General features: G+C 36.3%; 2 protein-coding genes across 2 annotated transcripts in view; one reads left to right on the top strand and one right to left on the bottom strand.

The window, feature by feature from the left end:
- Window positions 1-102: 102 nt before the first annotated feature.
- Window positions 103-9720, top strand: hadhaa (hydroxyacyl-CoA dehydrogenase trifunctional multienzyme complex subunit alpha a). Its single transcript, XM_043219127.1, has 20 exons — window positions 103-222; window positions 1758-1799; window positions 1884-1954; window positions 3128-3261; window positions 3344-3482; window positions 4171-4290; window positions 4372-4474; window positions 5381-5503; window positions 5591-5709; window positions 5784-5840; window positions 5998-6107; window positions 6191-6325; window positions 7182-7353; window positions 7447-7533; window positions 7618-7758; window positions 7839-7907; window positions 8213-8408; window positions 8637-8751; window positions 8831-8976; window positions 9129-9720. The coding sequence occupies exons 1-20, from the start codon at window positions 162-164 to the stop codon at window positions 9272-9274; spliced, it is 2286 nt and encodes a 761-aa protein (XP_043075062.1). The 5' UTR covers window positions 103-161; the 3' UTR covers window positions 9275-9720.
- A 347-nt stretch (window positions 9721-10067) lies between these two features.
- The window catches only part of gareml (GRB2 associated, regulator of MAPK1-like), a 17599-nt gene continuing 1523 nt past the window's right edge, over window positions 10068-26143 (bottom strand). The window contains exons 2-6 of the mRNA XM_043219126.1: window positions 24190-24330; window positions 19589-19719; window positions 16881-17993; window positions 12654-12814; window positions 10068-12293 (exon numbers count right to left, since the gene is read on the bottom strand). Of these exons, the coding sequence (XP_043075061.1) occupies window positions 11528-12293; window positions 12654-12814; window positions 16881-17993; window positions 19589-19719; window positions 24190-24330 (2312 nt within the window). The 3' untranslated portion in view covers window positions 10068-11527. The remainder of the gene's footprint in view (window positions 12294-12653; window positions 12815-16880; window positions 17994-19588; window positions 19720-24189; window positions 24331-26143) is intronic.

The raw sequence follows: 26143 nt of genomic DNA, 5'->3' as shown, positions 1-26143 counted from the left end.
CATACACACACATACATGCACAAATCTAGTTTACTAAATGCACTAAGTGAGATGACATTTTCTGTTTTATTTAAAGGCGTCAAGTTGGCTGCCCTAATGGCGGCTGCACGGGCTCGCGCTTGTCAGTGCCTACGCGCGCTCACGGTGTAGTTTTGAGAAGGATGGCGAGCGTGAGATTTCTGTTGACGCGGAGCGGCTGCACAGCTTTAAAAACTATCACAGGTAACGAACTAATTCATAAACTTAATGAACTCGGTGTGCATATGCATTACTTGTAGTTGTAAACATCTGCTTTTGAGTGAGATTAGAAGAGGTTGAATGAGGTGACCTGCAGGAATGAACTTTCACCTAGTTTTGAAAGTTTTGGTTTTGACCCTCAGTTGAGTCATTACAGGTATATATAATAGTATAAATTAAATAATTATAAATTATATATGCTAATAGTGTTTAATTTATATAAAACAATTAAATATACATGATTAATAATATAAAACCACTAGTAATACAGGTCCAATAGCACCTATATAGTATCCAAAATATAACTTTTTACAGCTGCTGTGACTGTAAAATCATGTAAAGAGTTATATATTTTTAATTTATACAGTGTAATATATTTCTACTCATTTGCTTTATTTTTGTTTTTGTTAACAGTTATATTTAATGTCAAGTTAGCATAGTAAACTGTACACAGAAGGAAAATATTAATGTGTGGCAACAGTAAAATTTCACTTAGCACACTTTACCATGGTAAATTACTCTGCAAAAAAATGTAATATATATTACATGTAGTATGTAGTGTATATTACATTTAGTCATGTAGCTTTTTTATCCAAAACAACTTAAAAATGAGGACAGTGGAAGCAATCATAGTCGACAATGATATGCAAGTGCTATAACAAGTCTCAGGTAGCTTAACACAATACACATAGCAAGTTATTTCTTTATTATATAATAATAAAAAGAAAAAAGATGGAATAGAAAATTATAGATCAAGCTAGTGTTACAGGCCTTTTTTTGCATTTGTTAATTGTATAATAAATAAATAGAAAACAGAGAGAATACAAAAAGATTAGAAAAGCTAGTTATATTATATTATACCGTATCATGTTATGCATCGTTATCCACGAATATTGTTGTACGTATGTTCAATGCTTTTTAGTATGTTTATGATTTGTTGTATTATTTAAACTTCCTGTGACCGGCTGACCTCTGATTGGATGCACACAGACATGTGTACTCGCACGCAGAGTGTGTTTGGTCATGTGAATGTGACAGGTGGGGTTGAATGGGGGAACCGGGTCAGAGGTCAAGTGTGTCTCCAATGACAACGGGATTCTGGGCCAAGGTCACTGTGTTACCTGTTACATGCATTTCAGTCCAAAAGCATATTATATTTAAAACCGCTGTGTGATGTACAACATACAATCGTGTAATTTATTCTGTAATGCAATGAATAAAATATTTAATACAGTATGTTTGGGCTGAAATGCGGCGCTTATTCAGAGGTATTAACATAACTCAGTTTGTGTTTATTATTAACTTGGATTATTTTGTATTTACAGCTGCATTTTGTAAGATAAGATGAGTTAATAAATCGCTTGTTTAAACATAAACCAGGCCTGTGAATTGCAATATTTGTAAGTATCACTTTGTTAAAAGGAAATGCCTACTGTGTGTGAAGGACGGTTTGATTCTTTGCGGTAAAGGTTCACGTGGAACTGTAGTGTGATTGTGTTTATTTTTGTATTGGGTCAAAGGTCATGGACAGAGGAGATTCTCTGTATCGTCTGCCGTGCTGGGTAACTATTAAAAACTGAATAGATGAATAGAGACACGTTTTATGTTTTCTTTTTAATCACTTCTAAGTCTCTCTCTGTCTGCAGCTCGCACTCATGTCAGCTATGAGGTCAAGGATAATGTCGCTGTGGTACGAATGAATGATCCGACCTCAAAGGTGTGTTCTCTTGATTCATCTGATGTAATAACGTCAGTGTTTATTGATTTAAAAGAATGACTTTTATTCAGCAAGGATGCATCAGAAGTGAGAGTAAAAACATTTTACAGTGTTACCAAAAGGTTACATTTTAAATAAATGCTGTTCCTTTGAACTTTCTGTTTATAATCCTGAAAAATGTATCATGGTTTCAACAAAAATATGAATCCACAACTATCGTTTTCAACATTAATAATCATGAGAAATATTTCTTGAACGGCAAATCGGCATTTTAGAATGTAGGGCTGCAAAACGACGAATCAAATAATAATTAAAATATATATAATTAATAACGTTTTTATGTAAATCATATATGTGTGTGTACTATATGTGTGTGTACTTTATTGACATGACTGCTAAGATGCAGTCAAAGCTTGAAATATATGTGGAGAAATATAATAATAACAATGAAAAGATAAACATAATCGGGGAAAAAATCCTTATAACTATGTGTATATTTATTATGTATATTTAAATACACATGTACATATTTAATAAAACTAAGTTATCTTCATGTGTTAAATATATTTATAATATGAACAATTTTAATAAAAATAAATATATACATGTAAATATTTTGAAAATATATACTGTTTGTGTGTATGTATTTTATATACATAATAAATATAAGCAGCACACACACATATAAACACACGCTTTCATTTAGGATGTGTTTTATCACAATTAATTGTTTGACAGCACTCATAATGATATAAGTATATAAAAATGAAACATATTTTTCCTTAATATATGCATTTATACATGCATAATAAATATACACAACACAAAACACATATATACATAAACAAGCTTTTATTTTGAATGTAGCTGATTATGAATAATCATTTTGTAGCCCTATTAAAATGATTTCTGAAGAACCATTTGACACTGAAAACTGGAGTAACGATGCTGAAAATTCACTGGAATAAATTATATTTCAAAATGCATTCAAATAGAATGCATTCCTTTTAAATTATAAACATTTTCAGAATAATACTGCTTTTGCTGTTACTTGTTTTAAATAAATAAACAAATGCAGCCTTGGTGAACAAAATTTTTTTTTACGCACGCACAAAAACACGTTTTACTTATAATCTTATATGTATATTCTATGTAACCGTGTGTGTGTTGTAGGTGAATACTCTTGGCAGGCACATGCAGGCAGAGCTGATGGAGGTGATGAATGAGATTTGGGGGAATTCAGCGGTAAAGAGCGCTGTCCTCATCTCCAGTAAACCAGGAAACTTCATCGCAGGAGCCGACCTCAAGTACCACACTCTCTCACACACACACACAGACTGTTCAAAACACGAATAAAGACTCGCTTGCATCGTCATCTCCGTCTTTTAGTATGTTTCAGGCCTGCAAGACAGCAGAGGAAGTGTCATATCTGTTACGGGAAGGACAGAAGATGTTTGAGCAGATAGAGAAATCTCCCATCCCTTTTGTGGCGGCTATTAACGGCCCCTGCCTTGGTGGTGGACTGGAGGTGATCATGTTATCATTAATTATTCACTTTTATTATTTCATTCCTATTCGTTTTGAATCCATCAGTAAATCCTTTCCGAGAGGTCTTTTCAGCTACTGCGGACAACTGTTAACTACAACTATAAACATTTTTACGCAATTGAATGAAAGCATAAAAGAAAGGAAAATATAAATAATAAAATATAAACGCATAAAGAAAATGTTTCTTTGGCAACTAGCTGACATAAGCTTTAAGTTGAAGAAGTCAAATGACTAAATAGAGAACTGCAAAAATGAAAAATAGTAAAGATGAAAAATAAAAAGCTAATTAAAAATATTAAAGGTGCCATAGAAATATGCAACTGTTCTCTGATATCTACATAGATAACTAATGTTAAGCTCTGCTCTGATTGGCTGTTTCACAGTGCAGCTCATTTCAGTAGCTCACACAGTAGAAAGGAAACACAGAGGAAAAAGTATATTTCAGTACTTTTCTCTTGCAGTTATATAGTCGGGTAATTATTCTGTAAATAAAATGCGAGCATCAGGGAGCTGCTATTAATATGCCGGGCACTGAAACTGCTTTCAAATGCATGATCGCTTATTTTCACTTATGCTTTTGAGATTCACAATCGCATGAACCGAGTAAACCCTTGAAACAGTAAACCCTTTAAATTCAACCGTGGTTCTCATTGCTTCTGTTCTTTCAGTTTGCCATTGCATGTCAGTACCGCATTGCCACTAAGAGCAAGAAGACGATTCTGGGGACCCCAGAGGTGATGCTGGGACTGCTGCCCGGGGCCGGAGGGACTCAGAGGCTGCCCAAAATGGTGAGTACTTTACTGGCTCAGATGGTCAGGGATATATAGAAGCTTCCTTTCTCTTTTCATTATGATGTTTGTGTGTGTTAGGTTGGACTTCCCGCTGCGTTTGATATGATGCTGACCGGCAGGAACATAAAGGCAGAGAAAGCCAAAAAAATGGGGCTTGTCGATCAGCTGGTGGATCCTCTGGGTGATTTGATCAATAATAAATAGTTCCTCAATCTCAAGCAAATCATGTAACTAGATGAAAGAGCCTGTTGTCTTGGAAAATGGTATTTTTCATGCTTTAAAAACTCTTAATAAAGTTTAAAATAGCATCTAGTGCAAAACTCCCTTTCCAAAATTAAATTAAAATTGAGTACAATAACAAAAATATTTGATGAAAAAACTAAATTCAGAACCTAAATAAGTTTGGCATAAAGTATTAAAATAAATAATACTAAAATATATAATAGTATTAAAATGTATTACCACTAAATAGTAATACTGTAAAAACTCTAAATAAAACAAAGTACTAAATAGCACTAAATAGTAATAATAATAATAGAAATAACAAAACACAAATTACTGAAAAAAATTAAGTAATTGCAATAAAAAAAATACTAAAATAAAAGCTAATTCAAAATACTACATTGCCCCTATTACGAATTTGATCTTTCATGCAGTGTGTAACACAGCTCTATGTATTATAAATTATCTTAAAAGAAACATTCAACTCAAAATTTTTTAAACGAGTTCCAAGCGGTTTCATGTTGAGGTCAAAATTAAATATTAGCATATTGCCTGCCCACTTCTTGGTATTTTCATGTTGGTCTGAATGAAAATGCAAATAGATTTTTTGCCATTAGGTGCCGCTTGAAGTGTTAAAAGCTCAAAAACACTGCTTTAAATGAAATCTACCAATCACCGGACATTGAACAAATAAGATGAAAATAAATTAGACTGGTTTATTTAAAAAAAGAAAAAATACCATGAAAATAGTTTTTTATACAAGAAACCCTTGATAGCATTTTAAGTGGACTTTCGAGGAAAGGTTAAAATTCTACACGGGTGCATATTTTGACCCATATAACTAAAAGGTGATTATTGTGAAAAGGTCCAGGACTGAAGAGTCCAGAAGAGAGGACCGTCGACTATCTGGAGGAAGTGGCTGTTGATTTTGCTAAAGGTGTCGCTGGTAAAAACGTCACAGTGAAAAAGAAGAAAGGACTCATGCAGAGTAAGACAAGCACATTAGTGTCAAGATTAGACAGACTTGACTTGTCTGTTTATTAAAGGATTTTATTGTTTTTATCTGTTATTCCAGAGGTGCAGGATTTTGTAATGGACCTGCCGCCGGTTAGGAAACAGATCTACAAAACTGTCCACAATAAAGTCATGAAACAAAGTAAAGGGCTTTATCCTGCGCCATTGAAGATTATAGAGGTAAACACACACACACGAAGAGACATGCATATTGTCATACGCTTATGAAATCTCATCTTTTTGTGTGCTTTTAGTGTGTTCAGACAGGCATTGAGAAAGGAAACGCTGCTGGATTTCTGGCTGAGTCAGAAGTTGGTATTACACTCTTACTATAAATGTAACCCTGTAAAGCCTACAGTATAATAATTGATGAACTTGGATGAACTGATGAATTTTTTGCATTAATTCATTAAAAAAAACAATACATTTGAGCATTTATCAGTGATGACATCACGTCCTGTTTTCTAGAACTTTGGCAAGCTGGCGATGACATCAGTGTCCAGAGCTCTGATTGGCCTGTTTTATGGTCAGGTGGCCTGCAAAAAGAACCACTTTGGGAAGCCAGAGAGAGAAGTGAAGTAAGCCTGGTGGGAGGGGCTGAGTGATACGATGTTGTGAGGACCTGAATGTAACAATTGTATTTTTGACAAATGTATTTTAGAAAGCTGGCTGTCCTGGGGGCGGGGCTTATGGGAGCAGGTATTGCTCAGGTAACGATAGACAAGGGTGTGGCCACCATCTTAAAAGACACAACGGAGGAAGGACTTGCCAGAGGTCAACAACAGGTGTACAAAGGGTCGGTAAATGCGCATGCACATATACAGTATATACATCAACATGATGGAAATATGTTTCAGCTGCAGGTCATAGTGTGAGACGGCAGAGGGCGCTGCACTCCGAGGCTTTAGAAAGAAAGAGCCACCAGATGTCCTGTGATCTTACAGTGCATAGACACCTATGAATTGAGACTACTGCTCTGATAAAATATAAGCACTAGTAGATACAAATATCAAATTGTCCAAGTATTGAAGGCTCCTCCTGTTATGCCGGGGTAAGCCTTGAAGGGGGGGTTAACTGTGATTTCCAGGTTTGGAAAAATCATGGAAATTTCTTTTGTGACTCATTTTAAGTTTCAAGTATTTAAGTTCAAACTTGCATTTATTTATTTATTTCTATATTTAATTTATCATATTTCATTTTTTTGTGTTTATTTATTTACATTTTTAGTAAAGTTCTTTTTAACAGTTTAAATCTGGAAAATGGTTATTTTAATCTGGAAAATGGTTATTTTTTTAAGGGAATTTATATATTTATTATAAAATCTTTTATTCAATTGAAATTCAACCAGGGTAAAAAAGTTGGATTTTGGGGTAAGAATTGAATTGTTTTTATGTGGTAGATATTTTTCTAGACTTTTAAATAATTTAAAATTGATATTTTATTTAACAACTTCAGCTTAGACAAAATGTTTAATTAAAAAAAAAAAAAAAAAAAAATATATATATATATATATATATATATATATATATATATATATAAATTATATTATATTATATAAATATATATATATGACTTTAGATTTATTATTCATAAATGTTTAATAAGTTAAAGTTATAATTTAAAAGTTATATATTTGACTGTTTTTTACTCAGCCTTCACGACAAAACAAAAAAGAAGAGCCTGACGACATTTGAGAGAGATGGAATCATGTCGTTGCTGTCAGGACAGCTGGACTACCGTGGCTTTGAGAACGCTGACATGGTCATTGAAGCCGTGTTTGAAGACCTGTCAATCAAACATAAAGTGGTGAAGGAGGTTGAGGCCGTAAGTTCAAGTTATGTGTGAGTTTTCTTAGTGTTATATACAGTATAACCATCCCAGTATATAAACTTCCGATCATTCCTGTCCTGTGTTCAGGTGACTCCTCCTCACTGCATCTTTGCCACCAACACATCTGCTCTGCCAATCAAAGACATTGCAGCAGCCAGTAAAAGACCTGAAAAGGTGTGTGTGTTTTAAATGAGTTTGATTGTTATTAGTCAGTAGTAGTGATTGATTGTGAAAGGTTTTATGCTGTTTGTTATCTAGTTGATAGGGATGCACTACTTCTCTCCGGTGGATAAAATGCAACTGCTGGAAATCATCACCACCAATAAAACCTCCAAAGACACAACAGCGTCTGCCGTGGCTGTTGGCCTTAAACAGGGAAAGGTCATCATAGTCGTGGGGGTACGAACACGCTCTGCTTTTATATTTTCAGATTTTTCTGTGCATCAGAGAGTGATTATATTGTATGCATATTTCATCAGGATGGTCCAGGGTTTTACACCACTCGTTGTCTAGGGCCTATGTTAGCTGAGGCCATTCGAGTGCTGCAGGTAAATTATTACATATTTGAATAGATTATGCAGGTTAAATCAAATTTTATTTGTTTCAGTTAAAGGTTAAATGCTTATTCATGGTTAAAATGTGTATTTGTGAAGAACCAAACAACTTTTCTATTATATGAGCTCATAGAAAAACATTCTAATATGCTGATATGCATTTATTGTCGTCATCATCATCAAACGTTCAAAGGAATAGCATTTATATGATACAGAATTAGTTTTTAACATTATAAAAGGTAAAAAATGTTATTATATGAGCCAACTCTAATCTCCCTGTCTCATCACTTTGGCTAAAGGAAGGAGTTGGGCCCAAGAAACTGGATTCCCTGACAACAGGATTCGGGTTTCCTGTCGGCACGGCGACACTTGCTGACGAGGTCGGTATTGACGTGGCGGCTCATGTTGCAGAGGATCTTGGCAAGGCTTTTGGAACGCGATTCGGAGGAGGAAATGTTGAGGTCTTGAAGATGATGGTCCAAAAAGGGTTCAAAGGTGCATCTGTTCAACCACATAATGCTTCATAAATTTTCAGTTCGGTCTTACAGAACATTTGATAGAAAGTTAAAGGGATAGGTCACCCAACCCACATAAACGTGCATGGCTTAAATGGCTTAAATTTCTGAAAGTATATCATCACTTCAACAAAAAAGGCAAAGCTATTCTTCTTAAACTTGAATTCAGTATTCAGATTGTTATTGCATATGTATATATGCGCTTTAGGACGGAAGTCTGGAAAGGGTTGCTACATATACGAAGCAAAGTCGAAAGAAAAGAAGGTGAACTCGGCAGCTGAAGATATTCTCAAGAGCTTCAAGCTAACAGCACCCCCTGCTGTGTAAGTTGGTTTTTATATTTTACAAGCATCTTAAAGCCTCAGAAGAAACCCTTACAGTTTCCGCTGTTTGTCTCTTTAGCTCTGGCGATGAGGACATTCAGTACAGACTCGTGTCCCGGTTCGTAAACGAGGCCATACTATGTCTACAGGAAGGCATTCTGCCCGAACCCGTGCAGGGAGACATCGGAGCCGTGTTTGGACTTGGCTTCCCACCATGTTTGGGAGGTAACAAACAAATGACACACCTTGTAATTAATGTGATTTATTAAAATTGATGCGAGCCTAGCACTTAACCCTGAGGCACACCGCACTGTGCTTGGGCATAATTAAGAATTTACAAAGTAAATTTTCACAACCCACTTTTTCCCACATTTCAGGCCCTTTCCGTTTCGTGGATTCATATGGAGCTGACAAACTTGTCCAGAAAATGAAGCGCTTTGAAGAGGCTTATGGGAATCAGTTTACTCCCTGCCAGCTGCTCATTGACCACGCCAAAGACTCCAGCAAGAGGTTCCACAAGTGAAAATTAGCCACCGTTGTCATTTTCTGGCCTCACCGTTTGGGGTTGTTTAAAATGTCACATTTACATTATTTACGCATCTTATCATTTGTGAGTTACAAAGCAGATATAACTTGGCCTGTACATAATTTGTCAGATTTTTACGTGATTAAAGAAAGGTTATGTAAAATCCCTTTTAAAATGAGGCTCAACCACATGATAAACTCTTTTTTGAAAGAATGTAACGGTAGCATATTTATTGCCATTATTAATAACATCACTTGCCTGTAGAAAAATTTCTGATTGATGCAGCTACATTTTTGTTCTAACCAGCGTGCCTCTGATTGTCTCCAGGTTCAGCTGAGACACAGACTTTTGCAGTTATTATTTATATGTAATTTTTGAATAGCATAATAGTGTGTATGTTTGCATATGATTCAGCTATAATAAACTTGCAACCCCTTGTCTAAGTATCATCTGAAAGGATTTAATTATTTTAATGCTTACTGCGAGCAACCGAGATAGCATTAACGTATGGTTGTTCCTTTATCAATTTTTTTTTCCGTTATCCTGTCCCCTTGGGGCCATTTTAATTCTCTTTAAAGCAGTATCCAAACAAATTTGCAGCTTGCAGATTTAAAATATATATTTAATCATTCTAATGTGGTCAAACTTCATATTGATTTGATACAGTTGAGCATGAAGTAGTCCCAAACAATAACAAACAACTATTTTTAATTGGAGTATGCAGTAAGCAAAATCTAGTATGCCAGAAATGGTTTAGGCCTACCTTAAAAAGAAAAAAAAATACTCGTTGTTCAGTTGAGCACTATTGATTTATTCTTTTCTGTAGTTGATCCATCAGGATTAAATCATACAATTAAATCATACATAGTGAAATTACAGTACAAATGAAACGCACTAACATTGTTAAATATTATTCAAAGTACAAATGCACCTACAGAGGGGGAAGCTGTTAAATAAGCATTCCAGAAACGCTTCCGAAATGCTGATAAAATATTTTTTAGGCCGTGAGATAAGACTAAAAGCTCATTTCAGCAGCTCTGACTCACCTCACACACATCCTCCATCAGCGTGGGCTGAAGTAGTTAGTAAACTCTTAATTACTGTCACCTAATTACAGCGTGTTCTTTAGACTGTAAACTCTTGCTGCTCTTATTAGCGTGTACATCACAAACTAAAATCTTTATTTATAAGTCCCTAACAAGTCTCGCTTCCTGTGCGCATGACATTAATCTCCTTATGAGAGCAGCAGGAAAGAAGAAAATTGTGCTCTACATGAGTGAATCTCATCAAACCTGTCAAGGAAAATATATTTATTTATATTTTTCCATAAGAATTTTGATTCTTTAATTAAAATGTAATTTTGCCACACCCTTGAATAGATGTTTTCAGAAGTTTACTTTTTCTTGATTATTCTCAATAATCTTCTTTAGATACTGTTTTATTGAGAACAAAAAAAATTTTCCACATTACAATAATGAGAATAAGTATTGCATTCAATCATCAACAACGTTTAGGGCTTAAATGTTCTTAAATATCAAAAATATAATGACACAATCCAAACATAGTAATAACAGTAATAATGAAATGTAATTACTGGTCTTGTTTGCTTTAAAGAGTTAGTTCACCCCTAAATAAAAATTCTGTCATTAATTACTCACCCTATATCTTCGGAAAACAAATTAAGATATTTTTGATTGAATCAGAGCGCTATAGACAGCAATGTTTTACGGGTTTGGAGCGACAAGAGGGTGAGTAATTAATGACCGAATTTTTATTTTGGGGTCAACTAACCCTTTAAAATGATCATTTTCTTTAAGCTAAACTTGATCTTTCATGATTTCATTTTTAGTTTTTGATTTTGTGGTTAAATATGACCCGTTTCATGAGATTCATACAAGTTCCAAATCCAACTGACAAACATGCCAGGTTACCAGAAAACAGACAAAAGAGGTCAAAACCCTTAAAAGACAACAGAACAGCCACATCAATTCTGACTGTCTACTGAAGGCACACAAAACCATCCCACCCCAGAAATAAAATTACTCATGACAAAAACATCAAATAGTGCTCCATAATATATTAGTCACAATCTGTCAGTTCTTCGATTAGAGAGGTGTATTTCAGACACACACACACACACACACACTTATAAAACATCTGAAATAGTCAGAGCAGAAGCACTCATTGTGGCTAGATTACTCTTGTGTCTCTCAAACAAAAACATTCCTTCGATTCACGAGGATGCTGCCCTCATATCTTGGGTCTCCATCCCTTGATGAACTGCATGATTTTTTTGACCTGTAGTTTGGTGAGTTTAAAGTCCTCCGACAAGATTTCCTCCGTCAGCTGTGTGAAAATAGAGCCATCGATCCTCTCTCGACTGAACAGACCAATCACGTCATCCGAAAGGCCGATGAAACGCAGACTGGAAGAAACCTCCTCCACCGAGAGCCAGCACAGCTCTGCTGGGGGTCGCCAAGATGACCCGGCCCCGCCCTCCGCTCCCTTCACCATGGCGACCGATCCGGAGGCGGGGTCTGCAATGACCATGTCCTCCTCTAAATTCTTTATTGGTTTGGGCGAAGTCTCAAGGCCCCCTTCTGAACCTCCCTGATTGGCTTGAGGCTCCATGGGGGTGGAGCTAATGAGGTCGGGTATCAGAGTGGGAGAGTTCCTACCAGTGGTGAGCCAATCGGAGGAGGCGTGGGCGTGTCCCGGATTGGCAAAGGGGTTGAGGGCGCCGAATGGTGCGAAGCGGTTTTGCGCCACCGGCCGTGGTCTAGGGCAGGTGGAGTAGTTCTTTTGAGCGGAGTCTGTACTGAGTAGAGGTGTATTGAGGATGCTGGAGGTATAGGCGCCACCTCCTCGTGGGTGTGACCAACAGGCCTGCGCGGGCTGGGCGGGATCAGGGCTCACGCTGGGGTCGGAGGTCACACAATCGGCCCAGGTGCACGGGTAACAGTACAGAGAGTACGAGTCTGGTGATGGAGAGTTGCTGCCACTACGAGGAGCAGAACTGATAGAAAGTGAGAGAAAGTTGTGTTATAATGAAGAAATCACCAAAACCTTCAAAATAATCCAAACAGGTGAAAAGTAAAAAAGTTAATACAAGTGTCTAGAGTGTTGAAAAAGGTGTGGTTTTTATCTTGCATTGGCTTTTTTGTTGTCTTTTTTAACCTTTTATAGTATTAAGGCCTTTTTGTAATTTTAATAAATAATAATAAATGAATGCAAAAATAATCTTTTTTTAGTTCTTTAGGTATTTAGTTTCTGTTATAGTTAAATTATGAGTGCTTCTAAGGGAGAAGATTTCCCCAGAAGCACAAATGAGTACTTAAAGCGGGTCTTTTTAAATCTCTCCAATTGTAATTTTTACCTCTCTTGCAGTCCAGAAGAATAAAATGAGAGGTTTGGGTTGACTGTCTGTGTGGGCGGAGTTTTAGGCAAACGGGTGGGGACTGGAGGGCTGGGGGCGGGGCCTTTAGCACAGCGGGGCGGAACAGGTGGAGCGTTTAAGAAACGACACTCTTCTTTCACCTAGACAGAGAGAAAAAATTCAAAAGAACAGTTACTGTATTAAAGTGTGACATATGTTATGGTTGTGCTGTTGTCTTGTCTTCAACTCTAGGCCTGGATTTAAAGTAAGATTCAATTTATATTCTGGAGAAACTTTCATTCTGAATACAGAATATTGAAAAATGAATGTTAACACAAATAAATTAGACATAATATCAAACAATTATTATTCAGCACTAAATATTGAAAACTAAATGAAAAACATTGTTAGTTTTCTGAGAAACAATTGCGTGATACAAGTTTCAAATGTGGCAAAAATCTTATGTTGACAGAATACAATGCTTTAAAAATTCTAATCAATACTCTAATCAATAAGAACAATACATCAGGTATTAATTAATTTCAGGCTGTCAGCAGAATTAATTACATGGCATGCAGCTGACAAATAATTGCATATATGAAAATAATTCAAATACATTTTGGCAATGTGTAAATCACTGAACAAACAAAAATTGTTGTTATAAAATTGTCTGTTTCATGTAAATTGGAAATACAGGGTTCCCACTCTTTCATGAACACCATATTCAAGGACTTTTTAAGGCATTTATTTTATATCAAGCACCAATCAAATTCACATCTCAGCACATGTAGCATAACGGAAGACCTCTTACATTTCACTTACACTTAATATTTTAATTTCACAAAAGTGTTCCTTCTGTTTTCAGATGTTTAATGAGGCTCAGAGGTGGCATGAGTGCAATTAAATTCATGAATTCATGTTGATGTTAATGTTTTAAATATAACATTTTAAAAATAGAAATAATAAATTATTTAAATAACAGAAAATATACTTTAATTAAAACTAATACCGCCAGGAGGTGACGGCAAATCACTGAGTTTATCACTAAATTATTCATTCAATTGATTTGTTCGACCTTCTGATTCATTCAAGAACGAGGCAAGTCTTTATAAATGGGTCATTGAATCAGATTCATGTTCATTCATAAACGAAACCGCTGTTTGAATGGAGATGCCCAGCTGCTTCATTGAAAAAAATAGAGCGAAATCAGGTAATAGTTTTGTAGTCAGACAATACAAGTCACTAATTTCTTGTTTGATGAATTGTTGTACTAAATCAGTACTACATTTGCAAACTGCCTATAATCACGTAAAGCTGTAACTCTCCTTAGTTCATCGCAAACTCACAAAGTTCCATTATAATCAACAAAGTTCTCTATATTGCTAGAATCTATTGCTAGATGTATTTATTTCTTATATATGGTGGTGTCTACATTTTGTTATGAAAAGATTTGTTCAAAAAGTGCAGGTTTTTGAGCAGTGAGTCGATTCTGATTAAAGCAATAGTTCGCCCAAAAATGAAAATTAGCCAATAATGTACTCCTAGGTGTATATGACTTCTTCTTTTAGACCAACACAGTTGGAGCTTTGAAAAAAAAACCAAATCCAGACTCTTCTGAGCTTCCTAATGGTGGTGGCCATGATTTTGAAGCTACATGAACTGAATATATCCGCAAGTACTGCATCAGAAACTAAACCATACGCTTCCAGGGGTTAACATGAGTCTCTTGAAGAAGATCGATGGGTTTTGGTAAGAAATATTTGTATTTTTTCAATTCTAAACTCAAATCACTGACTTCAGGTCACAGTCGTCTCATCAGCTGCAAGGTCTTCCAATGGCGGCATTCCAATAATCCAGGTTTGACAACAAATACTCTCATCCTCTGTTAGCATTGCCACACATTTTCAGGTGTTTTGAGTCATTCATTTTCTGCTTAATAATATACACCGAAAAAACAGTAGCTTTAAAATCATGGCAGCTATCCACCAGCATTAAAAAGCTTGGAAGAGCCAGGATAATTTTTTTTAAAAACTCCACTTTGTTGGTCTAAAAGAAGAAAGTGTTAAACACTTAGAACAGCTTCGGGGTGATTAAAATATGGGCTAATTTTCATTTTTGTGTGAACTATTCCTTTTAGCATTGTGTTCAAGGAATCAACAGATATGTCTGTGAACCATTACTCGACGCTACCTATATTTGTTTTCAAGTACTTTCCAGGCCTTGAATCCATGTGTTTGATATTCAAGTACTCTCAAGAAGCGAGGGAACCCTTTGTATATTAATATTCAGATAGGTGTAATTCATTCTGACATCCACAAAACATCCGTTCAGAGATCAATATATGCGCAGCATTTTTTAATAACTGGAAAAAAATAAAAATAAAACAAAATGAAACTCTCGATTTAAAAAAAGGAAGTAAACCAGCTCCTAATTACAGTTAATATGTGAATATTGTCTCAGTGATCATTACAGTGATAAACTCCTTTAATATCTGTTATACGCTGTCTAAATGTCGTCTTCTGGGAGGAACAACTCTGGGATTCTGGGATACAGTTCACTTCCTCCACAAATACACCAGGGACTGTGTGTGTGTGTGTGTGTGTGGGAAGCTAAATTACAGGCCAGGCCTGAACCCTCTGTGTGTGGGAGAGAGAGAGAGAGAGAAGAAGAAGAGGGTAAAAGAGAAAGGCTGTAATTCCAGTCAACAGCGTCAAAAAGACTTTAATTCCAGCTCTACATCCTGATGAGATGAGATGTTTGTTTCTCTGTATGCTTTTTGTTCTACACTGTAACATGTCAGTAATTTTTAACAGAAAATGTTGCTCCACTAAAAACTGTTTCACCACCTGTATCGTTAGTATAAAACGTTCGGGTATCTCCTCATATTAATCCTGTATCAGCTATGATACACATAGTTACAGCAGTCATAGTTACCTGTCCTGTAACACCTGAAACACTGTCACTATTTTTTCAGTGTACATTATTAAGTACACAACGAATGACCCAAATCCCCTAAAAAGACACTGGCTTAGATGATGTGTGATTATGTGTCTTTGAGCGTGTGTGCTGTGTGTATGCTCTGTTCCAGTAAACTTACGCTCATTATTCAGCCTTTAAAAGCAACAGTATCAATTATTTAGTCTTTAGTCTAGGGCAGCACGGCTGTGTGATACTGTATGGGCCATAAAGCACATATCAATGTGTGTGTGTTTGAGTGTGGGACCAAAAAAACTGAGCAAGACAAATAAATCTCATGAGAATAAAGAGAGGATCATTGAACTACAGTACAGCTGAGCTCAGGGTCAAAGGCCCAATAATGATAGAAAACTGTCTAAAAGAGTGAATCTCACCAAACTGGTCAAAAAGAAATTATCTATTTATTTTATTATGTTTATGTTTTTTTAAATTAATTATTACTTATTGTAAGAAAAAAATAGAACAATTATATTTATATAAAACTATTATTTTTCTTTTTGCAAATTTACTTACAGAAAATTATGCCTATTTTAGAATTATGATTGTCTTTGTAGCATGTAACTACATGTATTTCCCACATAATGAAAATTTCACTCCAAAAACATATTGCAGTTTAGTGTGAGTGTTAAGTAAACCATTTGACATTTGCTTCCTCTGGCGCAAATATTGATATATTTGAGTATATCATGAGTATGCCCAACATAGCAACATTAATTATTATTTATCTTTTTTTAATTTGTTTATTTTGTAATTAAATTAAATGTAATCTAATATGAACATAAAAATAACAAGAATTTGGGAGAAAACAAGTATTGTAATGTTTTAAAATTATTTTTAAAGCAATATAAGGCTATGAGCCATATTTACTAAACAGGACAAATTAGTGTTAGACCGCAGATGGGAGGGAAAAATTTTGCCATGTCATTTCCATAATGACCAGTGCAAATTACCACCTGCTTTAAGACATGCTTTTTTGAGGCATTAAATAATTACGCAAATACCAGTGAATCGATGAGTGCAAATCTTAGTAAATCACGTCGCGTGATTCATTTAAATACTCTCCTCCCATAAATATACAGTTCGAAAGGGAAACTCCTACAAATACATATTTAGTAATGTGATTTGTAAAAAATAAAGCAATCCTGACAGTAGTATTTTTAAACGGAGGGTTTGCAGTGACGGAAGCTGATAGCAAATCTGGCCCTAAATCTTTACATTTTAATGGACAATCTGTGTAAAATGGCCGCTTACAGCTTCAGATTTGGGTGGGACAGGAGGCGGAGTCGATACTCGCGACACTCTTCCTGCTTCCATCTGCACCATGGCGACGTGGGTGGAGCCCACCGTTCCATCCAAAGACGTGGTAGTGGAGTGGAAGGATATGAGGTTGTGCTCTGCCTTCACTGCGCTCTCAGAGGTCACCCCGAAACTTCCAGAACTCTGATTGGTCCAGAGCTCCTCGTATGGAATCTCCTGCGTCTCTGTCGCCCAATCGGGCGTGACGTATTCTCGCTCCTCTCCGTCACTCGAGGGCAGCGTGTGCGAGTCGACCAGCGAGTCTCTGCAGCCGTGTGCGATCGTGTGCGTGACAGCTCCACCTCCATACACGCACAGAGACAGTCTCTGCAGGGACGTCCCGAGCTCGTCGCGCCCGTAGCCCTGAACGCACACCCGAATCCGCCGTGGACTCAGACACTCCTCGGAGAAATCCGTCTTCACCTCGCGAACAGCGCGCGAGTAATCGTCCGGATCGAAGCTTTCCTGGCATCGCAGAGCGCATTGTAACACCACCTGCTGGTAAGAAGCATCCGCGCGCAATAAACCCTCCGGCAGAGCGAAGCGCGGCATGTCCGTTAATAACAGGAAGTGAGACGGCGTGACTTCCTCTTTGCGAAGTATGCAGCAGAGAACGACAGTTTTGCTGATGATGCTGAGGAGTTTATATCGATGGCCTTCGCGGATTGCGTGCAGGTCGTACGGGTTGCGAGGAGGTCGCGACGGCACGGACACGTTCACAGGCAGACGCACGCGCTCGATTATGCTGCGCACGGTGTGCTCGCCTCCCTGCATCTGCAGCTCCTGTGGTGAGCGCGTGCAGAACCGCCCGCGGCACTGGAACGGCAGACTGACGCTCTCGTTGGTCCGGTGGTTCATGCATATCAAGCAGGGCATCTTAGTGCGGGCCGGACGTCCCAGAGCTCCGCCCGCTTTGCCCAGTCGGCGTAGCAGCGCAGTCAGGCGGGATTTCTCGCGAGTCGATTGGACACAGAGCAGTTCTGCTTGGCCCATGAGGGTTAATTCATCTCCCGCCTGCAGAGAGAAATTATACAATTCGCTGTCCTCTGTAAACTCCCCAGAAACCACCTACAGTTAGAAAGAGAGAGACGTTTTAACCATTACCAAAAACCACATCATAAGGTCATAAGGTCATCTACTCATAATTTATAGCAGTTAAGCTATACTCATACCTAAAATGAGAGAGTCAAGGTTCGTTCACACCAAGAACTACAACTATAAAGATAACGATAACTATACTAGCATCCACAAACAGGGGAGGACAACATTTTTTGATTTATCCTAGTTCTTCCAAGCTTGTTAATGCGGGTGGATAGTGGCCCTTATTTTGTAGCTCTATGAATGGCATATATCTTCTGTGAAACTAACTTATATGCTTTTGGCGGGCTATCGCATGTCTTCTGAAGCAGATCGATTTTTAACAATAACTGACTTCAGAAGAAAATAGATGAACGAGGATAGAGCAATACTCACGGCCGGCAACAAATTAAAAGTTGAAAACGAGCTAAGAAGCTGGAACTCAACTCTCTCACGAATGTGCACACAGCCGTTGTCCTGAAGTCAGTGATTTGAGTTGAATTTTACAAAAAGTATCCCATTTATGGAGCTATCCACCAGCATTACCAAGCTTGGAAGCACCAGGGTAAATAAAAAAAAAAGTCTGAATGTGTCTCAAAAAAGAAAGTCATATACACCTAGGATGGCTTAGAAGTGAGTAAAATATGGGGTAATTTTCATTTTTGGGTGAACTATTCCTTTAAAACAGGATTGATTTTGATTGGATGTCCCTGATTTAAAAAAGCGTTCTAAAATGGGACTACAACATGTCATACAGTATAACATTACAGTTATTGCCCTTAGTGTATATAGCCTCTACACTAGAATCTACTACGAAAATCTGCTAAATCTATTTCATTTCCTATTAAATTGGCAATTGAATTGCCAAGAATTAAAAGGGAGTGTAACTGACAGGTGATCTGACAAATCATAATGCCATTTCTGCTCCACAAACAAACCAGGCAGGAGAGTAGATTGACGCTGGTTGAGTTGAACATGAAAAATGTTGTGTGTTGACGTCTTTCTACGGTTAAAAGGATATAGCTTCTGATGATCATTCCTGTTTATTTCATGCTTTAAGTAAATATGAATGATTGATTTATGTGCCCTCTGAACTAAGCCGCAAAAAGAAGAAAATTTGAAGGCTGTTTAATGCTAAAAGTACCTGCCCTGTCTTGTTTGTTGACATCTCTTCATTTTTCTTTGCTCTGTCATGTATTTTTCACTATGGCTTGTGGCAAGAGAGCATCATGACTTGTCAGACATAACAACAGTAACTAAGAAAGACGTCTTTGCAAAGGATCAATTAAGGGACAATAATAATTTAAATATGAAACTACTAATAATTTATCACTTAATCACCCTGAAATCCTAAATCAGAAGCATTGAGGGGTTTTAACTGAATCAGTGAATCATTTCTTGTGAACAGATTCATTTGCATCATTGAATCATGCAATGGATGAGATTTTACAATGAAAAATACAAAAACAAATTTCAAAGCTATCTGCACAATAGGTTTTAGTACTTAAATTCTAATTGTTGACTTGGCAACAAACTAAAATAAGTTTGTTTTAGATTCACGTGAGAAGTTTTGATGCTGTTGATACCTTAACGCTAAATGTGATGGGCTCCAGAACGAACACACGATCAGGAAAGATTCCTGCGATTTCCTCCACGCTTCCGAAGTACTGAACTGGCTCGCGAACATCCCGATCCTGATCCAATAACTTAAACTTTCCTGAGGACAGAGGAAAACAGAGTGGAAGAAAGAAACAAAGAAAGCGATCTACAAAATTTCCACAGAAGTAAGCTAAAAGTGTCCATTGGATAAATCCTGAAAGGTATTTAAAAATGCAAAATGTTTGCCTTTTAAAGTTTAGTCTGTAGAGATTATAATTAGCCTTGTATAAAAACCAACAGAAGTCTATGGTATGTCCTCAGTTAAGCGTAAGTGTATGATCTTATAGGTCATTTTCACACACACAGATAAAGCGTGAGAGAGCGTATCTCTTTTTGTCTTTCTGTCTCCTGGCAACAGCTTTTCTTTCTTTCTTTCTGCAGTTCTATACGACCCTCAGAGCTGAACGGCTCTCTTTCTCTTCTGGAGTTTCACTTTTGTCGGTGCAATCGTACAAAATCTCTTCATTGTAAATATCAGTTGAATTATCTTCAGCCAATCACAGTAAGCACAAATTTAAAGACATCAGTCACATTTCATTGAAACACATACGGCACACATTTACCAAACAATCTAAACAGAGATCTTCCATAGACCTCTTGTGTTTTAAGCAACAGCGTTTGTGCTACGAACATGAACGAATTCTAAAATGTGTAAAAGAGGTGTGCTTTTACTGTATTAAACAACCATACTGGCTTATTACCACCTGAAAGTCTAAGGACAAAACTATTAATGCCTTATGCTATGACGTATGTAGACCTGAGTATCTAGCAACACCCAAGAAACCACATAGCAACACAATTAAAACACATTGGCAACTGCATAGCAACACAAATAAAATACTCCGAAGACCTTACTATCTGTGTAGCAACATTCTAACTGCATAGCAACATACAAATAAAATACTCAAAACATCCTAGCAACTGCACCCAAATAAACTGCTCAAAACACTCTAGTACCTGCATAGCAACACCCTAGCAACTGAACAGGACCACCTTAAAAACCTAAGCATCACCCTGGCAACCACGCACATCAGTCTAGACTCATAGTAATGAATTTTGATTGGTCAAGCAATTCTACACCTACAGTATTAGAGTGTTTAAAAAATCCTTCTGAGGATCAACCTGAACTGTTTCTTTCACATTTTTGTTTGATAAGGTCCTCTGCAGCAAGTTTGTCCCCAAATGCACTAAAAAAAACACACATACACAAATGTTGTTTTTGCACAGAGCACAAAACTGACAAGTGACCAGCTACTTTGGTTCTCAAAGTATTTTCCATGGAGTGTAAGCACAATATGTTTATTATTGTTATAGGTTATAATAAAAAATGAATTTCTCTATGAAGAATGCTTAGTATTCCAAGAACTCTACAGTAGCTCAGCCAGAAACACACACGCGCCCATACACACACACACACACACAAATATATTGTGTTTATATTGTGCAGATAGTCTATTTTAAGTGTCATCAATAACAATCCTCTTCCACATCATTAAAATCACAAGCAAATCTAAAATATCAACATGGTCTCATCTTCTGCATCTCTCAGCTGTCTAAAAATCATTCTTCTGTAATTCCATCTTCCTTATTAGCACTTTATCTGTCTATCTGAGAGACGTTAGACCCGGTTGCGGAGACACAAATGACCTCATCCATCCCTCTCAGCATCTTACTGCCTCCGGAAACCCCAGCAGATGATCTCATTGGTCACCTGACCTAATGGTGCGGGTGGCGGGTATATTAGGTAACGGCCGTCCCATGAGAGGAAGTCCAGCGCAGTAATGTCTGCGATTCCGGAAGCTCAGAAAAACGGGCTCCTCCGCGTCTCCCATGGGAATGACGTCGAGATGAGGTAATGATGAGTTTGACTTTATGAATGAAAGCGCAGACCGAATGATACCATTCTCGGAGCTAAAAGCATAGTTCTCTGTTGACAGCCATTGATAAGAAGTGGTGCGTTCTAATCAATGTATTAACGTTTATTGTAAGACTTTATTTTAAGATGTCCATGTTACAATTTACATGTACTTGCTATTACAATAACAATAAATTATGCATAACTACATGCCAAACCCATGTAAACCCTGACCACAAAGAAAGTTCATGTAGTTAATTAACATTACTAAATACTTAAACCATTGGTCTAAAACTCATGGAGGAATTTCCAAGCAGTGATTTTGCTGGTTGGAGCTAAACTCTGCAGAGCTGACTTAAATATATAATTTAATATAGGCTTAAATGAACAACATTTTGTATAAATGTAGTAATTAGTGCTATCAACCAATTAATAAAACATGAGATATTTGCATATATTTTTATGATATTAATCATGATTAATCCCACCTAATATTAATGCTTTTAAATATACTTTTGTCTTGAAATTATTTCACATTTAATCTTCAAATTAACGTAGAGACAACATAAGACACAAATATTTATAATATTTGTTTGGCATCTTTTTTTATGACTGATACCAATACCAATTTTTCCCCCTAATATCCAACCATTATAGCCGTTCAACATTACTGTATAATTGAGAGCTTTAACTTTTTTATTAGACTTTAAAAAATTATAACTTCTCAAACATTACTAGACGGTGTCAGAGTGTGGGTTAGAGAGAAGGAGCATACGACGAGAATATAGAGTTAACGATTTTAATCATGCACACATAAAGGAATAATACCTCGGGCAGATAAACTAAACCACATAAAACATTGATGAGATCGGGCAAACAGAGCTGAAACACACAGGGAATAAATACACAAAGTAATTGACTAAATTAACCAGACACAGCTGAAGACAATGATACAATTAACAGGAACAGAAGGTAGGGCACACAGAGCACATGGGACGAGACAAAAACAACAACACAGAGTCCACGTGTGTGACAGACGGCCACAGCTCTTCTAACCCTAAAGCAATCTTCACATAAACTCATTATAATGCTATATTTACCTGTGCCCTTCCAACACTTGACCAAGTCATATGTATTTTGGTGGCTAATCCGTCTGACCTCACTTTTTTACTTTTAATTTTAGGGTCAGGGTTAGGTGTGCAAAATGGTAACTCACAAAATATGTACAAATGGCTGTGAGATCAGTCTGGCCCTTCAGCAAGTAGGAAATTTAATAAAGTTATCAAGCAATTCAATATAGACTAATCCTTAAAGCTACAAAAGTTATTGATTTGTTCTTTTTTTCTTTTTTTTGATTAAAAGACGCCACGGCAGCTGGGTATTTAGCTCATTTGGCTGCTATTACTTTAAGAGCTGCCACTGCTGAACGGGATGGGAATCTAGCACAAGTTTCATTCGACCTTTAATATGAAATAATACATGTTGCAGTGTGCGCCGCTTTATTTGTGCTTGCAATTAAAGAGCGTGTCCTATGGGCATAGCATGAAGGCTGATGAGAAATGTACGGTCTTCCATGGACGCGTGGTTTGTTGAATGCTTTGCCCATGCTTTTTATGAAAACACTCAATACAATCAGTCTCATGAATTGAGACTAACTGTATGTGTGTAAGCGAGAGAGAGAGTGTGTGTGTGTAATGGAGAAAACATGTGTGAAGTTAAGTGCTTGAATTCAACAATCAATATACTGTTAACAACCAATCATCTCCCTTCCTCTGTCTCTCGCTCTTTCTCTCGGCTCTAAGTGTTTTTTTAATAGCTTGCATGTTCTCAATAAAAAATCAGTTTTGTTTGGGTCAGTTTTATTGCTTATTTTCTTAAAACTGAAATTTTACAAACTGCTTGTGGAAGAAAATGTCTTTTGACTATTTTATCATTCATTAGAAGTAAATAAGTTATGTTTAATCTAGTGCTGGGCAATGATTAATCAGATTCAAAATAAAAGTTTGTGTGTACATAATTCTGTGCGTATATTATTATGTATATTTAAATACAACCACATGTATATATTTAAGAAAAATGTTATGTTTATATTTTACATATATATAGTTATATTAATATTTCTATATAGTATACATTAAATATGTATATATATATATATATATATATATATATATATATATATATATAATAATTTTAAATACATACTGTATGTGTGTGTGTCTTTATATATAAATAATAAATGTATACGAAGAACACACACACACACGTTATTTTGGATGCGACTGATTGCGATTAATCATCACCTAGCACTAGTTCAAACATAATTAGACACCTTTAATCAACAGCAAAATAATTAGTAATATCATTCATGTAACAAACTAACACTAAATGAAAGAACAGAGGAATTATTTTAAATGACATTTTATAACCATATTTTTAATTTGAGTTTTAGTAAAAGTTTTAAGAAGTTTGCATTCTGTTTCTGTCATTTTTATTTATTTATTATTTCTAAACATATCTAATATTTCATTTTAGTTTATTTGGATTTAGTTATTTTAATAATTAAACTAAACAAAAATGAGAAATGTTGCCTTGACAACTAGCTGGAAGCACGTTTTTATTGTTTATTACATTTTAATATTTATTTCAATTTTTTTTAGGTTTTAGGTTTACCTTGGTACTGCAGAGGGATGTCTATTTTGGGTCCGATCACATAATGGCCCTCCTCCAGGCTGTGGGCAGTGACGGTGGTCCACTGTCTGCAGGAGTGAAGTAAAATCACATCCTCCTCCGACAGACCCTCCACATTCTCACCTGCACACACACAAACATGATAATTCATCACTTACAGGTTCAGGTTAAGTTGATAGAAAGTAAAAACTTTGTCACAATTTCTGTCTTAAATGCCGTTCTTTATAACTTTTGATTCATCAAACAATCCTGAAAGGTTCTAAAAAATATTAAGCAGCAAAATATCGATTTTGTCCTATATCGATTATAAATATCAGCATATTAGAATGATTTCTGAATGACACTGAAAACTGGAGTAATGGTGCTGAATATTCAGCTTTGCAGCACAGAATTAAATTGTATTAAAAAAGAAAAACATTACTTTAAATTGTATTTTTTATTAAAAAATGCAATCTCAATGAGATGAAGAGACTCCCGAAGATCCCAAACTTTTGCCAGTGTAGCAAATCTCAAATACTTGATTGTTTTATCAAAGAAAATGTAAAGTACATTTTTGGCTTTTTAAGAGATTTTTTTTAAAAGTTTGTATAAATATGTCCAGCTTTATCCACATATGTATAGTATACTCACATAGGCTGATATATAGTATAGAGCAAATCTCAACTGCTTGTTTGCTAATGACAAAATGTATTCACACACAACATGCTAAATGTGACTAAAAGGCATTAAAATATTATTATTATTCTCTATTTATAAGTTGAGGTTTACAGTTTTTTGAATCCATTCAGCTGATCTCCGGGTCTGGCACTTTTAGCATAGCTTAGCTTAGATCATTGAACCCAATTAGACCAGTAGCATCGCGTTCAGAAATGACCAAAGAGTTCCCGGTCAAATCATTATTAACGTAATGATTTTCTGTTATACAATGAAACAGCATTGTGTTATACAAATAAAATGGGACTAGTCTTTAATAATATTTTTGCTTCTTTAGATTATCAGCCACTGGAAACCCAAAACTACAAACCACAATGCATCTGACCTTGAGACTGGCATAATTTGTCACTTTAAAACACACACACACAGCCAAAGAGATAGTCAGTCTCTCTCCTCACACACACACACACACACACACACACACACACACTCATCAGAGCTCAACCACAAACATCAAATGAGTTCTTTGAGCTTCCGCACACGGGGCTTATGGGAGAGAACTGAGGTCAGCAATCAGACACAAACAGCATCACCTCACAAACATCAGACCGATCTCACTGCTGAAGAATGGATGAATGGACAGAGACGGAGAGAGAGAGAGAGAGAGAGAGAGAGAGAGAGAGAGAGAGAGAGAGAGAGAGAGAGAGAGAGAGAGAGAGAGAGAGAGAGAGAGAGAGAGAGAGAGTTGATCTGGTATTAAAAGAATTCCTCATTCAGACGAGTCTCAAAACAGATGCTTGACACAGGGAACAAGTCCAGCACACACAGACATGTTCTCTGCTGTGTATAATTACTGCTGTCTGTGCTGATACAGTGAGAAACTCCTACACACAAACACATCACGGCAGCGTCTAATCAAGCTAAAAAATCAACACTGCGGTCGAAAGGAACAAGACAAATATTCATAAACTGTATGCATTAATACTTTCTGGCTCCTTAAAGAGCCTTTCAATGAAGAGTTCTCAAAAGAACCGTTTTTGGTGCGAGAACATTTTAATATTCTAATCTTTTTGGATTAAGGTTTTTTTGTTAAAGCTTCTTCGTGGAACAATGTCAGTAACAAACCTTTATTTTTTTAGAATCTGTTGTCCTTCCAACATATTATATTTTATATACTATACAATAGTGTATGTATTGCACTGTTCACACCAGAGAAGTTCACTGCAGCCTAAAGTTCGAATAGTTTTAGGTGCAGAAAACTTTTTTGCCGGGAAAAAATAAG

Source organism: Puntigrus tetrazona, chromosome 20, assembly GCF_018831695.1.
Source record: "Puntigrus tetrazona isolate hp1 chromosome 20, ASM1883169v1, whole genome shotgun sequence".
NCBI classification, from domain to species: domain Eukaryota; kingdom Metazoa; phylum Chordata; class Actinopteri; order Cypriniformes; family Cyprinidae; genus Puntigrus; species Puntigrus tetrazona.
The sequence above is the reverse complement of the archived record's forward strand: the minus strand, read 5'-3'. Positions and strand labels throughout refer to the sequence as shown.

Coding starts and splice junctions, on each gene's coding strand:
- hadhaa (XM_043219127.1), top strand. CDS start 162: ATGGCGAGCGTGAGATTTCTGTTGACGCGGAGCGGCTGCACAGCTTTA. Junction 6,108..6,190: donor AAGCCAGAGAGAGAAGTGAA/GTAAGCCTGGTG, acceptor AATGTATTTTAG/AAAGCTGGCTGTCCTGGGGG. Junction 6,326..7,181: donor CAACAACAGGTGTACAAAGG/GTCGGTAAATGC, acceptor TTTTTTACTCAG/CCTTCACGACAAAACAAAAA.